The following is a 15,685-nucleotide window of genomic DNA, read 5'->3' as shown; positions in this document are numbered from 1 at the left end:
TATCAACTTCCAGACCCTGAGGCCAGGATTCTGGCTGAATTGCTTTCCAGTTGACTACTATTACCAGGTTTTTAGAACCACTGGAGTAAATTAAGCTCTTAATTTGGAGAGGTCCTGTACTAGGTGCTTTACCATAAAGCATCTCCAAGTGACACGTTCACAAGGACTTCCATGTTGCAGTAACCTGGAGAGAAGCTAGACAATACAGTAAGGTCTCCCTATCTATGCAATAAAGGACATTCAAAGTCAGGGGCCCCTTATTGTTAATTCCATCTAAAAAGTGTTTGAGGCTTTTTTTTTTTTTTGAGGGGGTGAAGAAAACAGTGGATGACTATTAAAACAAATACAATAAATCAAAATACTGTGTGGGTGTAATATGGGCCATATTACACTTTGCGCACATCTTCTGCATGCTTTGAGCACAAGACAGCTAGAGGCCCATCACAGCACATGGTGGAAGCTTCCAGCATCACAGGGTCTAACAAGCAATACTAGGTTTTGTTGGGAGTCTACCTTGTCTTTGTCCTTGGAAGCATCTATCGCCGATCGCAACATTTTTAAGAGCAGGAGTCCAGAGAACTCTTCCTGGAAACTTGGGTCTGGTGTTTCCCTGTTCCACCCAAAGCACACAAAACATGTTAAGTCTCTACTTAAAATATAAGCATATAAAAAGATATTCATCAAGTATAACTATGAAAACTTTGTAAAAACAGCTTAACAAATCTGTTCAGAACACAGTAAGAACTCATAGTATGTTTTGTGAGAGTCTTGTGATATACCCCAGGCTGGCCTTGAACTCATGATTGACCTGCCTCAGTCTCCTGAGTGCTAGGATTATAGGCATGTACTACCTGACTCAGGAGTTTCCTATCTAGGAATGTATCCAAAGGGAATATCTCAGAACAGAAACTTTGTGCACAAACATGGTCACTGCTTCCAGAGGCCTAGAAGCTTAAGTCCTAAAACAGATGCAGAGGAACAGGGGAATGGCTAAAGACTCATCACACAGCATGATTGCACAGGAGGGACTTTCTATAAATCACTAGAGAATATTTACAGATGTCTCATTCCGAGTTAAGTGACTTGGTGTGAAGAACACAGTTACTACTGGGGACAGAAATGGGGGCAGCAGGGTAGGAGGTAGGTTTTATACTAAACACCCATTTATGCTATTTTAATTTTTGTTGGTTATGGGGCTTGAAGTCAGGGCCTAGGGGCTGTCCCTGAGCTCTTTTGCTCAAGGCTAGCGCTCTACCACTTTGAGTCACAGTGACACATCCAGTGATGAATTGGAGCTAAGAGTCTCACAGAGACTTCTCTGCCCGGGCTGGCTTCAAACAGCAGCCCTCAGATCTTAGCCTCCTGAGTAGCTAGGATTGTAGGCGTGAGCTAATGGCACCTGGTCAGTTTGATTTTTTTTTTTTTTTGGTTGGTTGTGGGGCTAGAACTCTGAGCCTGGGCGCTGCCCCTCAGCTCTTAAGCTCAAGGCTAGCACTCTACCACTTGAGCTACACACAGCACCATTTCCAGTTTTCTGGTGGTTTATTGGAGATAAGTCTCACAGACTTTCCTGCCTGGGCTGGCTTTGAACCATGATCCTCAGATCTTAGCCTTCTGAGTAGCTAGGATTACAGACATGAGCCACCAGTGCCTAGATTGTTTGTATTTGTTTTTAATCTGTTGAATATTTTATTTTCAAAAATACAAACACTATGTTTTTAAAATATGGCAACCATTACTAAGGTTTTGGGTTTCTGGTGTGTGTGTGTTTGGGTTTCTGGTGTGTGTGTGTGTGTGTTTGGGTTTCTGGTGTGTGTGTGTGTGTGTATATGTGTATGTGCGTGCCATATCCCTAGCCTTGGATTTCTTCTTTTATACTTCCTGTAATGTACATGTATACCTACATATAGTACTTAGTATATATCATATTTCTGATATATATTAAGAACAAGCTATTAACTTTATTTTTTTATTTTTTTGGGTCCGGTTATGGGGCCTGAACTCTGGGCCTGGGCGCTGTCCCTCAGCTCTTCAGCTCAAGGCTAGCGCTCTACCACTTGAGCCACAGCGCCACTTCTGGCTTTTTTCTTTTTGCTTATGTGGTGCTGAGGAATCGAACCCAGGGCCTCAGGCATGCAAGGCAAGTGCTCTACCACTGAGCCACCTTCCCAGCCCCGCTATTAACTTTATTAAAGGAATACAAAATAAGAGCAGTAAGGTTGACTACAGAATATGGAGAGGGTCCCTGCTAATTCTTTCATAGGAGGGATGAAAGACACCCTCTTGGGATTTTTGCCTGAGAAGTCACTCAAGAGTATCTGGGCATGGTGATAAATGTCTATAATCCCAGCACTCAAAAGGCTGAAGCAGGAAGATCACAAGTCTAAGCCAGGGCTAGTAGTAAGACCCTGTCTCAAAAGAAAAAAAAAGTCACTCAGGAGACAAATGCTGAGTCACCTACATGTTGACAATCAGAGTATCTGTAAGGTTGCCCAGGGACCAAGCTGCCTTGGCACGAACATTCAGAGACTTGTCTTGAAGTGACATCAATATGGCATTTGCTGTGTCTGCAACAAACATGGCATCCTGGAAGACAAACCAACAAGTGCATCACTTTAGGAGTTCATGGGGTTGCCTTTGGCCTTCTCACATTTATCTTCACATAAAGATAGAAAGAAGCCTTGATTATACATTTCAATTCGGAAAATAAAAGTCACTTACTTAACCAATTACTCATCTTATACATTGCACGCTAGCCCCTCACTACAGTCCAAGGGCAGCTCCCAGTACTTTGGTATGAGGCTTGATGGACAAGGTGCCGCTGGGCTTCGCTGCTGGGAGCCTCTCAGAACCTGTGACTGTCCAGGACACAACCTCTGTGCTGAGGCTGGTTTTTACCTCCAGGAAAAAATGTTCTGAGTACATTTCCCTAAACGTATCCTCTTCAGTGAGAGAAATGCCACACGTGATAGCAAGGGAGAGCTCCATTTCCTTCTTAGTAAACCTCTGCATCAGCTTTCTAAACTATTACTATTTCATTTCATCCAAATTGTAATAGTAATGGGAATGTCCCATTTCATTCTTATTCATTCAGTAATTTTAAAATGTACTAGACATCAAGTGACTCAGGCAGTGTGCTCAACAACTAAAAATAAATGAATGATTAAAGGAAACCAGATTACAAAATAAGTCTATTTCCTTTACTGCCCAACATGGGAGCTCTACAACCACAAAAGACTGGGGCGCAGGAGAACAAAGCAGGCTCGCTCTGACCTGTCTGAGACAGGGAAAAAGCACGTAGACTCCGAGGGCGCGGGAGGTGGCGGCTTTCACTAAACGGTTCCTGCTGTCATTTAGGCCAAGCAACACTGTGATGCACAGAATCTGTCTGTCGTTCTGTAATCAGAAGGTGGACAAAAGGAAAAGCGACAGTAAATACATGCCCGTGTTGAAGTTCATAGTCAAGGGTGGAAGAGCAACATGGCTGTGATCTGGAGGCTGCCCTCCCTGGTAAAAGGCAGGTGTGGTTCCGATTCTGAGTAGCTGAGCACTCACTCTGGAGGGCACCTGCAGCATCTCTCCACATTGAACCCATCAACTATGTGAACTAGGTCAGGGTTATCCTTCTAGTTCATGGACGCGGCCTTTTTTTCTAAGAGCTATGCTTACATATACAAGTGCAGACATAAACACTACTGTGGACTATAGGGGAACATTTAGGACACTGCTGCAGAGTAATGCTTACATCATCCCCAAATTCAGGTTCCCAACGTTGCTGGCATTAGGTGGCAGGCCCTTTCAGAGGTAATTAGGTCGGGAAAGCCTGACCCAAGGCAGGGATTGCATATCCTTACAAATGAGGCTCTAGACACCAAGAGCTCTGGAAGGCACTGACTGGGAAGTAGAAAGCCAGACTCACCAGATAACAAATCTGTGGGCACTTCCCACTCTCTTGAACTGTTAGAAATAAATGTTGGACCTGGATTTAGTGGTACATACCTGTAAGCTCAGCAACCTGGGTAAAAGCAGCACGATCATGAGTTCAAGGTCAGCCTAAGTGAACGTACAGAGGCCCTACCTCAAAATCAAGAGAACTTCCCTACATGTAGGAAGATCTGAGCTCAATCCCCAATATGCCTCCCCTAAATGAAGTTCTGTTTAGAAATCATCCAGTCTACGGTATTTTTATTATCTAGAATCTCAGACAGACTAAGCTAGATCCCAAGTTTTTTTTTTTTTTCTCACATGATTTACATTATTTCTCACGACTTCCATTTTAAGATGATAATACTAGGTTTTAGAGAAATAAAGGTGATCACAGAGGTAGAAAGAGGTCTTCTGATCTCTGGGTATGGTAACTGGCTGAAGTGGCTCTGCCTGATGCTCGCGTACGAGTGCCACCTCCTTTCTGAAGCACACAGAAAAACAGCTTTCCCAACACAGAAAGATTTCCTGTTTTCTCATCTGCTCCTCTCCCCAAACTCAAGTAGATGCTTTTTTCCTCAGAGATAATGTTGAAAATGGTTCAAAAAAGGGCTGGGAACGTAGCTCAGGGATAGAGTGCTTGTCTTGCATGCATGAGGCCCTGGGTTTGATTCCTTAGCACCACATAAGCAGAAAAAGCCAGAAGCTGTGCGGTAGCTCAAGTGGTAGAGCGCTAGCCTTGAGCTGAAGAGCTGAGGAACAGTGCCCAGGCCTAGAGTTCAAGTCCCACAACCAGGAAAAAAAAAGGTTCGGGGAAAAAAAAAAAGAATCAAACTTGAGCCCCGTGATTCAGGACATGGCTGGAAGGTAAGGTAAAGGCTGTTACCGGCAGACTGCTGAAGGCCTCTGGCAGGATGGAAGACAGGGCATCGCAGGCGCTCGCCTGGAGAGTTGGGTGCTCTGAGCTTTGCAGGGCTTGGGGCAAAGGACCATTCAGCATCATGGTCCAGAACGTCACCACCTGGAGCAAAGATATAGTTATAACTGCATACACAGACACACATCTGACCTTAGGTAGGAGACATGTTTCCTTAAAATGGCAGCTTTTTGTAAACCCTTTCCCAAGTTCTTCCATAGTGACCCAGTCAAATCTTTTCATTTTATCAAGTAGGAGACTGTGGTGCAATAAAGCCAAGCAGCAATAGTGACAACAATGAGGAAGAGGATGGAGACGGCAATGACAGTAATAATAGTACACGTGTTTCTGAAGTGCATATTCAAAGGGCATCATCTCAAATCCTTTTGCTTGGCATGACTGAGAATTCTATAGCAGTGTCTTCACTTTAAGCATGAAAACAGAGACACAAGGAGATAAGAGGAGTCAATTAGAATCTAAATCTTAAAATCCAGCTAAGGCTCTTCAACCCCATCCGATGTAGATATAATCCTACTATACACTGAATTACAACTGTTAGTTTCATGGTTTTGTTTTTTTCCAGGCTGGGGATTGAGGCCAAGGTCTCATTTATGCTAAGCAAAGGCTCTACCACTGAGCTGCATCTTGAGGTAACAATTTTTGATACTGAGAGAAAACATACTGTGCACTTTATTACTGAATCTCAGAATAAAAGTACTGCTGAAGAACTAAAAAAGAGCACTATGTATTGACGTTTCCATACCAAGAAGACTGGTACTCTCTGCTCAGGGTCTGTGGGAGAATCTGGTTTATACTGCTGTATTAAGCCTGTACCCAGTTCTTCCAGAAGCTGCCAGAGAAAAAGAAGTAACCATTAAAATAGAGCATTCAAACTGTGGAGGTAAAAACAACTTCAGTTTGGAGATAACCTCAAACCAAGAAGAAAAGTAATGGCTAACTGATTTTCCATCTTTTCTCACAAACCCCTATAGCATTGGAAGTCTTTTGCGGAGTCAAAATGAGAGTTATAGTTGTTAACACCAAAATCAGTTCTTTTGGTTTATAGGTAAGAACTGAAAATAGAGGTTTCCTTCTAAGAAAAAACACACATGGCTTTAAATGAAATTACCTTGGCCCCATGAAGCTGAATGGATGGGTCTGCTTCTCCCATGCACTTACAAATCACTTCACCAAGCTCCATTAGGTAGAGCTGGGCCATTGAGAAGTAGCCCCTCGCCAGGTGCGCCAACAGCTACAAAGACAGCAAGGAATTAACTCCATCATTGGAATGCAAAGCTATAATATCTAGAAAACTGCTTTGATATTTCAAAAACCAGCTACCCTTACAAAGGGTCTGAAATCTGATAAAATGAAAAACGACCAAATCCTGATCCTATGCTAACATATTATCAGTTAAATGTATTATAGATTTATGATACAGAAATTTATGATTCAGAAACTATGATATATCATAGTTTCTGATTGTTTTTTTCATTAATATTATCTCAAATAAGTTTCAGAACAATTCTTTGAGGTAAGCAATTGAATTTATAGCTGATGACAACAGGCTAAAAATGTTAAAGGATGTAGTTAATTTTATCCAGATATTTAGTAGCAGCCGCTGGAATCAAACCTAGGTCTGATATTGAAGTATAGAAAAAGCAAGTTTTTTGTTTGTTGGTTGGTTTTTTTGTTGGATGTGGAGCCTGAACTCTGGGTGCTGTCCCTCAGCTCTTCAGCTCAAGGCAAGTGCTCTACCACTTGAACCACAGCACCATTTCAGGCTTTTTCTGCTTATGTGGTGCTGAGGAGTCGAACCCAGGGCCTCATGCATGCAAGGCAAGCACTCTACCACTGAGACACCTTCCCAGGCCACCCCCCTTTTTTTAAATCTAGGATTGTTTTCTTCCTTTGAAGGAACAATTGTTTTGCTTCACTAAACAGATACAAGACCAAACAGAATTTATAGACAAATATTGAACAGAAATAAAAAAATAGCCATACAATTTTCCAGAATAACTATTGTCCCTACTTAGTAAACAACACCTAGGATGACTACGATAGCTTACAAATAAAAGGGACAAAAAGGAATGAATCTGACATTTTACAACCAGGGACATCCCTCTAAGCAGAACACAAAAATAAACCACCTACACATGAAATTACACCTCCTACTGATACTGCTGGTACGTGTCTTGCTTTTACATTACTTTTATGTACCTGAAAAAGAAATGGATGGGCTAGGAAGATGGTTCAGTGGTAGAGTGCTTGCCTTGCATGCATGAGGCCCTGGGTTCAATTCCTCAGAACCACATAAGCAGAAAAAGCCGGAAGTGGCACTATGGCTCAGGTGGTAGGGTGCTAGCCTTGAGCTGAAGAGCTAAGGGACAGTACCCAGGCCCAGAGTTCAGGATCCATGACTAGGGGAAAAAAAAGAAATAGCTACTTCCTTTCAGAGAGCAGGAAACGGAACCTCCTTACCTGTAGGGCCTCTAGTCGCATGGGTGATGGCTCATAGGTGCTTCCTGCTGCAGAGACAGCATTGTTAACAGAGCAGGAATCCTCCCTGGGCAGTACAACAATGGAGATGCAAAGTCGGATCAGCCAGCAGGGCTCTGCAGAGCCTTTAGGTGAGCCAACAGATGCTTCTTCCTGAGAGGGCCCTGCAGGGACTTTCTTCCACCAATCAGGAAGGCCGAGGTGAGGAGTTGCTGAATTGCTATTGCTGAGCCCAGAAGAACAGGGCTGTTGTAGAAGTAACTGGACTTCAGGTAAAGGTGCATGAGTGGACACTATAGCTCCCAAGAGGGTAAGACTTGACACACGGACATTAACATCTGTGAAAGGAAACAGAACTGTGGGAACGACTTCCATGATTGTAAACATTTGTGCAGGCATGCTTGTTTGAGTAAATCTAATTAAACTTCCAGACCTAATTTCAGTTCACAGGAAATACATGGGATAGCATCAAGAAACAATCGAGATCATTAGAGAACATTAGGTATTCTATAAGACAATTGACTTGGGAGCCCTTCAAAATTCAGTATTATGAAGAAGAAAGAAAACACAAAAAAGACTGAAGTGACGTAAAATATAAATTTGGCCAGATGTGGTGGCATATGCCTATAATCCCAGGACTCAGTAGCACATAATGAACACTTAACACTTGTCCTCACCGTTGTGTTGCCTTTCTAAATAAGCTTTAGCTTACTGATATCCACAGACTAACTTGCTTGGATTTTGACTTGGATTACACTGAATCTATAGACCAAGTTGAGAAGAACTGACATCTTGCTATTACTGAGTTCTATCCATAAACGTGGACTAGCTCTTCATTTTATTTAGTTCTTTGACGTCCTTCATCAAGTCCTTACAGTCTTCATATACATTTGCATACATTGTTTTAGATTTATTCCTAAGCATTATAAGGTTTGAGCATTTTAACAATGAAAAGTTACTGCAGTATAAAATCAGACAGTTGAAAAGGACCTTTGAGACATGGTCCTTTCTTCCTCAGTTAAAGACACAAGTAAAGAAAGCAAGTGTGATAGAATGAGCAGGGGCTGAGTCAGGAGACTTGGGGTATTCAAATATGTTTGCCACTAATGTGATGAAAGATCTTAAGGCAGATCTTATTTTTCTATATGCCTACATTACATACCAGTATAAAGAGTGGATACAACTTAAATTTACCTATCAGTATCTCATTTGAGTCTTGTGATCTGATCTGAAAGCTTGCAACCAAAAAGAACAAACATTCAAAAAGCAGGTATTTATGGCACATAGATATTATCTGTGGGAGTAAGTCAGGAAATGACAAGAAATAAGACTACAGATAGTAAAGATTTTCTCTAAATGTTAGAGGAGATGATGTTAAAGAAGTTAGATTTTGTATTATAGGATGATATCTAACCATCCATCCATCCATCCATCATCTATCTACCTTTGCCAAAAGATATTATACATTTGAAGGAAACCACTTCCACTTGGCTCACTCCTAATTTTAAAGTTATATTCTAACCACTGTCCTAAAACATACAGAGATTAAATTTCACAATGAATTCTTTAGTTCACATCTTTCTGTTGGAGTTTAGAGTCAAAAGTTGCCAAATTTTCCAGTTGGCACCCTTGAAAAGCTGAGAAGAAATAAAGATCTCTCTGAGCTGTAAAAATGCTTTGAATATTTTTTTAAAGAATCGAGTAATATTCTACATTTGATTGGTATAAAAAAGCAATTAGTTAAAAAACACTACTAACCTTTGTGGCGAATGTAAGGTTTTATCTGGTTCCAGACTTTGGTCAGTAGGCTGAGTTTCAGACGGTTATATGGTGCATTTGATACTAAATTTGCAAGGCACTATAAAATATTTTTTTAAAAAAGCTCATTAGTTGATAAACACAAATAGAACTTTTTTTTTTTTTTGTCATGGGGCTTGAACTCAGGGTCTGGGAACTATCCCTGAGCTTTTCTGCTCAAGGCAAGAGCTCTACTGTTTTGAGCAACAGTTCCATTTCTGGTTTTCTGGTGGTTATCTGAAGATAAAAGATTCTCATGGACTTTCCTGCCCAGGCTGGCTTTGCACCACGATGCTCAGCCTCCTGAGTAGCTAGGATTACAGGCGTGAGCTGCCAGTGCCCAGCAAAGATACAACATTTTAAACATTTAATTTAAAAGGTTTTTATGCTTAATAAAAATTGGTCTTTTTCTTTTTTTGTCTTTTGAAAAAATAGTATTTGTTTCAGACTTACTACACTGATACCTTAACACAAAAGTAGTATTATTATAAAGTATTATTAAAAGCATTTTAATAAATCATGTGGACATACAGAGATTATAGGACATGGACTTTCAAATACAGTGTCTTTAATAAAACTATTACTTAATTCTATTATTAGATTGAGCTACTTTTGGACTATGCAAAATATTACATAAAAATTGAAACAGAAAAACCCTCTCTGAAACCCACAGGAACCTGGAACATTTACCTTAATTATCCGAGTTAAGGTCTGGGAAGATGACTCTGCTACCAAAGCCAGCAAAAGACATCTGTGCAACTCCCTAATGCTGGAAGCAATCATTACAGAAAAGGGAGTGAAAGCCCTTCGGTGGTCACTGGTATCTTCCGCAACAGAAAGAAATTGCTTTGAGCTTTCCAAGATGGCAGATAAAACTTGCAGAGCACAGGCACGTGTCTGAAATTTCAGGATAATTTCTACTGGTGAGTTAAAAATCAGAAGACAGATTCTCTTCTTCCCATATATATTTTTCAACATAATTAGAATCATCTTAATTAGAAGAATAAAGGCCATAGACTTATACATCAAGTTCTGAATGCAGCCAAGAACTGGGACATTTGTACCCCATACTTGGGAAAAAAAAAAAAACACAAAAAACTTAAATCATATTATTGTTGCTTCGTTTTCTTAAAGTGAGGCATAAATTTAAGTTAGACCACAGCAAAACCCTTTAAATCATAACTATGAGAATAATTTAAGGAGTAGTTATCTAAAGCAAACTAAAAAGACAGAATTATCTTTGCAGATCACAGATATCTTGTCTGTTTCCTACCAAAGTTCCTGAGAACATTCTGCTAAATATTCTGTTTGAAACATGAGTGCTCAAAGTAAAGCAGAACATTTGGGCCTTTGTGTGCAACCATCTGGCAGGCATCACTACACCCAACATTTAGCAACATTCTTAGGTGTAGAAAATATTGCAGCTTGTAGTAAGTATGTTTGATAAAAAAAGAAGTACCATTAAATGTATTCTTAGAGACGGAAAAAACAAGACGCAGCTTTGTCACAGGCTGCTCTGTAAGCTAGGAAAAGTGTTACTGCATCAAGGTTTTCTTTGTGAAAATCTCTCTATATATATAGGTAATCACATGATTTTGTGGTACTAAAAATCAGAAATGAAACAAAGAATAACAAGAAAGCCAATTTAACTATAATGGAATATATGTAACAAATACTGGATTATTAATATGGAATAATATTTTATCTTCTTTAACCAATTCACTTACAAATACTAGTTAAAAATCTTTGGGTCAATTTTTTTTCCCGGTCCTGGGGCTTGAACTCTGGGCCTAGGCATTGTCCCTCAGCAATTCAGCTCAAGGATAGTGCTCTAACCACTTGAGCCATGGCGCCAATGCTGATTTTTTCTGTTTATGTGGTGCTGAGGAATTGAACCCAGGGCTTCATGCATGCAAGGCATGCCACTGAGCCACCTTCTGAGCCCTTTGGATCAATTTTTTGTTGTTGTTGTTGGTTGTGGGGCTTGAACTCTGGGCCTGAGCACTGTCCCTCAGCTCTTCAGCTCAAGGCGAGTGCTCTACCACTTGAGCTACAGCGCCACTTCCTGGATCAATTTTTTTAGTTTTATTTATGTATTTATTTTGTCAGTCATGAGGGTTGAACTTGGGACCTGAACACTGTTCCTGAGCTGCTCCAGGCTAGCACTCTACCACTAGAGCCACAGCACTAGTTTTCTGAGTAGTTTATTGGAGATAAGAATCTCATAGACTTTCCTGCCTGGGCTGGTTTAAAACTGTGATCCTCAGATCTCAGCCTCGGGAGTAGCTAAGATTATAGGCATGAGCTATGGAATCAACATTACAATTCAAGGATCTAAACTACATATTTACTCAACATGAGGAATAATTGAGTTTGGAAAGAAAATGTTTTTCTAGAGAACGTTAACCACATTATCATTGAATAACCAAATCTCAAGTGAGTCCTGAAGTCTAAAGATTTCTTCTCTCAATAGAGACTCGTGAATCTGCAGAACTAAGCATAATCACTTAGGTGAGGAATCTGACTGCATTAGGAAGCTGTATTAGTGGAAAGAGCAATACCATAAACATGGTCTAAGACACAGATGGGGCAGCTGGCACTCTTTCTGCAGTTGTACATGGTTTACATTGGAGTTTACAGGTTACAGAGTCTCTGTCAAGTCTTGGGGCTTGAACTCAGGTCCTGGGCACTGTCCCTCAGCTTCTTTTGCTCAAGGTAAAGTAATTCTCAAGGTACTGTCATATTCAACTCTACTCTAATAATACAGACAGTATACAAAAGAATAAATGTGGCTATGTTCCAACAAAACAGACAATGACATCAATAATTAAGTCCACGTATTTTTTATATGTCATGAAATTCTACTCATCTTTCTATAATTAAAAAACTATTTAAAGTGTAAAAGCCACTCCTAGCTTACAGGTCATGCAAAAATAGGTAGCAGGCTAGATTTAGTTTATAGACCATTGTTTGCCAACTGCTGACTGATGGTTGGTGTGCATTGAAAAAACAGATGTTAGGCTAAAACTTCATTTCTTTAGAAGGTAATTAAAAATCACAATCCCAAAGGCTCACAAACCAGACAAAATTAAAAATCAAATTGTGGAAAGAAATGAACTGATATTCAAAAAGTCAAACAATTTTAGTTCAATTAACTTTGGAACCCTAAGGGGGAAACATCCATTTTTATCACAGATTGAAATTTGTTATTTTGTTCCCCACTTCAGTATAAAATCTACATAGAAATTAGGTGCCATCTAACATTATACTTTTCATAGCTAATCTCCTTTAAGTACTGTTTAATAACCTTTATTCTAAAGTTATTGTTTGTGATATTGATTTTGGTTTAAGTCTTGCTTCATTTGTTCTTTTATTAGTACTTAATATCCTGTTTACCATTCTGATCAGCACTTGCAGCAGAAATCCTGGATGCACAAGCGAATTATAATAGGTATAACTCTCCAGAGAGCTTATTTGTTGATTGCATTTTACTGTTTGATTGTTTGCAATCCTGGATGACTCTGCAATTATAAGTCTCAGAGGGTACAGTGTACAGTTTCACCTTCTTAGATATGAGGGCTTGTCTAAAGCTAATAAAACAGAAAGGTCCTTTTCTATTTTTGCTTTGATTTGAGTCTAGCAGAAATGTTTGCCGAGGTCGCTCATTTACTTTTCATTTTTTCCATTTTCTGTGCATATGATCTCTCAGAATGCTTTTGGAAGTGTGATTAAAAGTCCCTTCTGGGAGTGCGGACTGTTGAGGATCAAACCAGGCCACCAGACCGTTTTCTTCATTTTCTGTAAGTATACCAATTCTTTCTGTCGCAAAAGAGATTCAACCCAAGGTCTTGTGCATGCTAGGCAAGAACTCTACCACTGAGTACACCCCCAGACTCCAGTATTAGTTATTATTTACATGTTTTCGAGTTCATTTTATTGGATCACACCCGAAAGTTGGTATTGGCTAAGTGGAGGCCTTTAACACTGTCTGGGCCTTCAGAGTTGGAGTCATGCAAGAAGTTATTTACTCCTGGGTGACCATATAAAAGAAAACCTGGTTACCTGCTACTTCATAAGTTAAAAATTATAACCTTCTCATTCTCTTTTCAAGTTATACTATGGTATGAATTTTTGTTTCTACCTTTCATAGCTATCTAAAAGAGAAGTTAAAAAAATCAGCATGGAATTTGAAAAGCAGTATAATTCTGACAGAACCATGAGGAAGATCTGCCCTACAGTTTTTCCTTAGACTAAAGCCTAGACAGATCTCTACAAAATGCCTTTATAACACCTGAGGAAATTATATAGCAGAAATTCTTACATTAGTCAGGTTACATCTTTTTGTATGTCTGATGCTGGGATATAGAACCCGTAGTCTTGCTCATGCTAGGCAAGTATTCTACCACTGAGCTACACCCCTAGTCTACCATGTTACGTTTGCTATTCATCTTCAACACATGTAGTGTACCACAAGATTGTGTGTGTGTGTGTGTGTGTGTGTGTGTGTGTGTGTGTGTGTGTAGTTAACACTAACTTAAGCATTTAAAAGGTCACTCAGAAGTTTTCTTACATAGTAATTAACCATTCAAGATGATCATAGGGTGTTCTAATCTATTGTGTTCTAATCTACTCTTTTAAGGAAAAAAATCTTAAAAACAGGGATATATTATTGGCCTAATAATTCACTTTTGGTGAGTAGCTGGACTACTTGAGGACACCCAGATTCCATTCAGTATGACTTTTTAATATTCATTCTTTTTTTTTTCAGTCCTGGGGCTTGTACTCAAGGCCTGGACATTGTCCCTGAGCTTCTTTTGCTCAAGGCTAGCACTCTACCACCTGAACCACAGTGCCACTTCCAGCTTTTTCTGTTTATGTGGTACCAAGGAATTGAACCCAGGACTTCATGCATGCTAGGCAAGCACTCTACCACTAAGCCACATTCCCAGCCTAATATTCATTCTTGAAAGAGGACTCTTAATAGCAAGACAAATTTCCTTACTTGGTTAAGAAGTTAACTTCCAGAGAGAAATTAACATATCTAAGCAGAGGGAGATAGTTGTGAGGGCTATCTTGCTGTAGCTATTTAAGACTGCCAAACTATTTTCTCTTCTTTTCTAAAAGCTTTTCTCATTAAAATATAAAAATATTTATTATGTATGATTTAATAAAATTTGGAAAAATTGAAAGAAAAAAGCATTTTGGAATCCCATTGAATATACAATTCTTCTTTGGATTTTTTTTTTTTTTTTGGGGGTCCGGTCGTGGGGCCTGAACTCTGGGCCTGGGCGCTGTCCCTCAGCTCTTCAGCTCAAGGCTAGTGCTCTAACACTTGAGCCACAGCGCCACTTCCGGCTTTTTTCTTTTTGCTTATGTGGTACTGAGGAATCAAACCCAGGGCCTCAGGCATGCAAGGCAAGCGCTCTACCACTGAGCCACCTTCCCAACCCCTGAATATACAATTCTATGCCCTGTGTCTTCACAAAACTTTATGAACATTTTTCTAAGCCTAGACATCAATTATAAACAGTTAAGTACCATAATATTTCATTGAGTTGTTTAAGCCATTTCTGATGATTTTTCCTATCAGAAATATCATGGCAACCAAACAATATTTTCTTAAAAGGAAGCAAAGCACAGCTATTTTAGAGGAGTTTAAGGCAATGAAGTTATAACTCAGGGTGCTCAGGCTTCAAACAAGCCTGAAGCAACCTCTAGGATCTTCTTTCCTATGGTACTGATGAAGCCTGTTTCCTATTCTCCTCCTGCCTAGCCAATGGTTCTCACAATCAATAAGGGCAAATAAGATCCAATAAGGCAGAGAGGAGGGAAAAAAAAAACAAGACATGTAAATTTACAAATAGTAGAGCATAAATATTCTTACCTTTGGAGAAGGATCTTTTAATATAAGTGTCATTAAGGATACAGACTGTGGGCTTCCAAGCTCAGGTGTATCAGGGACAAAGGCTGACCAGTAGCCATAAAGAACTTTTTTTTCTATTGATTTTATAGTAGAAAGAAAACAAGCTAGTGCTCCTTGGCGAACTTTGGCTTGATAAGACCTTTCACAACCAAAATAAGAGAGAAAAAAGTTTTTAAGCGTTTTCTTTTCTTTTTCTTTTCAAATACAAACATGACATTTATTTATTTCCAGTTATACACTGAAAAATTAAACATCAATAATACCTAAAGATATTACCATGATCTTTAAAAAATAATTTTTTTTCAAAATATCATCAGAACATGTTTATGTAATCTGCTTATGAAATAAGTTTTGGTTTAGGGGGTTACTAGGGATTGAACTCAGGGCTGTGCGTCTACTAGGTAAATAAATGTTCTAACACTTGAGCTATGCTATAGCCCTATAACATGGTATAGGCAGACAAAAACCATAATAAGCTAGCTAATAAGGAGGCAACATTTTGATGATAGGGAACTAGTACTAGATATGAAACACGGAAGAGTATCCATCCATCTACTCAACAACATATCTGCTAAATGCCTTTAGGTGAGTGCCACACAGGCATTATATTGAGGAGGACAGACATA

General features: G+C 39.6%; 1 protein-coding gene across 2 annotated transcripts in view; it reads right to left on the bottom strand.

Annotated features, from left to right (window-relative positions):
* Heatr6 (HEAT repeat containing 6) overlaps positions 1 to 15,685 on the bottom strand; it is a 51,069-nt gene that overhangs the window by 19,620 nt on the left and 15,764 nt on the right. For both annotated transcript variants that reach the window (XM_042693491.1, XM_042693482.1), the window contains exons 9-18: positions 15,021 to 15,198; positions 9,827 to 10,033; positions 9,098 to 9,197; positions 7,322 to 7,677; positions 5,970 to 6,092; positions 5,604 to 5,690; positions 4,811 to 4,945; positions 3,274 to 3,396; positions 2,462 to 2,586; positions 514 to 610 (exon numbers count right to left, since the gene is read on the bottom strand). In XM_042693491.1, coding sequence (XP_042549425.1) covers positions 514 to 610; positions 2,462 to 2,586; positions 3,274 to 3,396; positions 4,811 to 4,945; positions 5,604 to 5,690; positions 5,970 to 6,092; positions 7,322 to 7,677; positions 9,098 to 9,197; positions 9,827 to 10,033; positions 15,021 to 15,198 — 1,531 coding nt within the window. The remainder of the gene's footprint in view (positions 1 to 513; positions 611 to 2,461; positions 2,587 to 3,273; positions 3,397 to 4,810; positions 4,946 to 5,603; positions 5,691 to 5,969; positions 6,093 to 7,321; positions 7,678 to 9,097; positions 9,198 to 9,826; positions 10,034 to 15,020; positions 15,199 to 15,685) is intronic.

Source organism: Dipodomys spectabilis, unplaced genomic scaffold, assembly GCF_019054845.1.
Source record: "Dipodomys spectabilis isolate Male_0828 unplaced genomic scaffold, ASM1905484v1 ptg000004l, whole genome shotgun sequence".
Classification (NCBI taxonomy): domain Eukaryota; kingdom Metazoa; phylum Chordata; class Mammalia; order Rodentia; family Heteromyidae; genus Dipodomys; species Dipodomys spectabilis.
The sequence above is the reverse complement of the archived record's forward strand: the minus strand, read 5'-3'. Positions and strand labels throughout refer to the sequence as shown.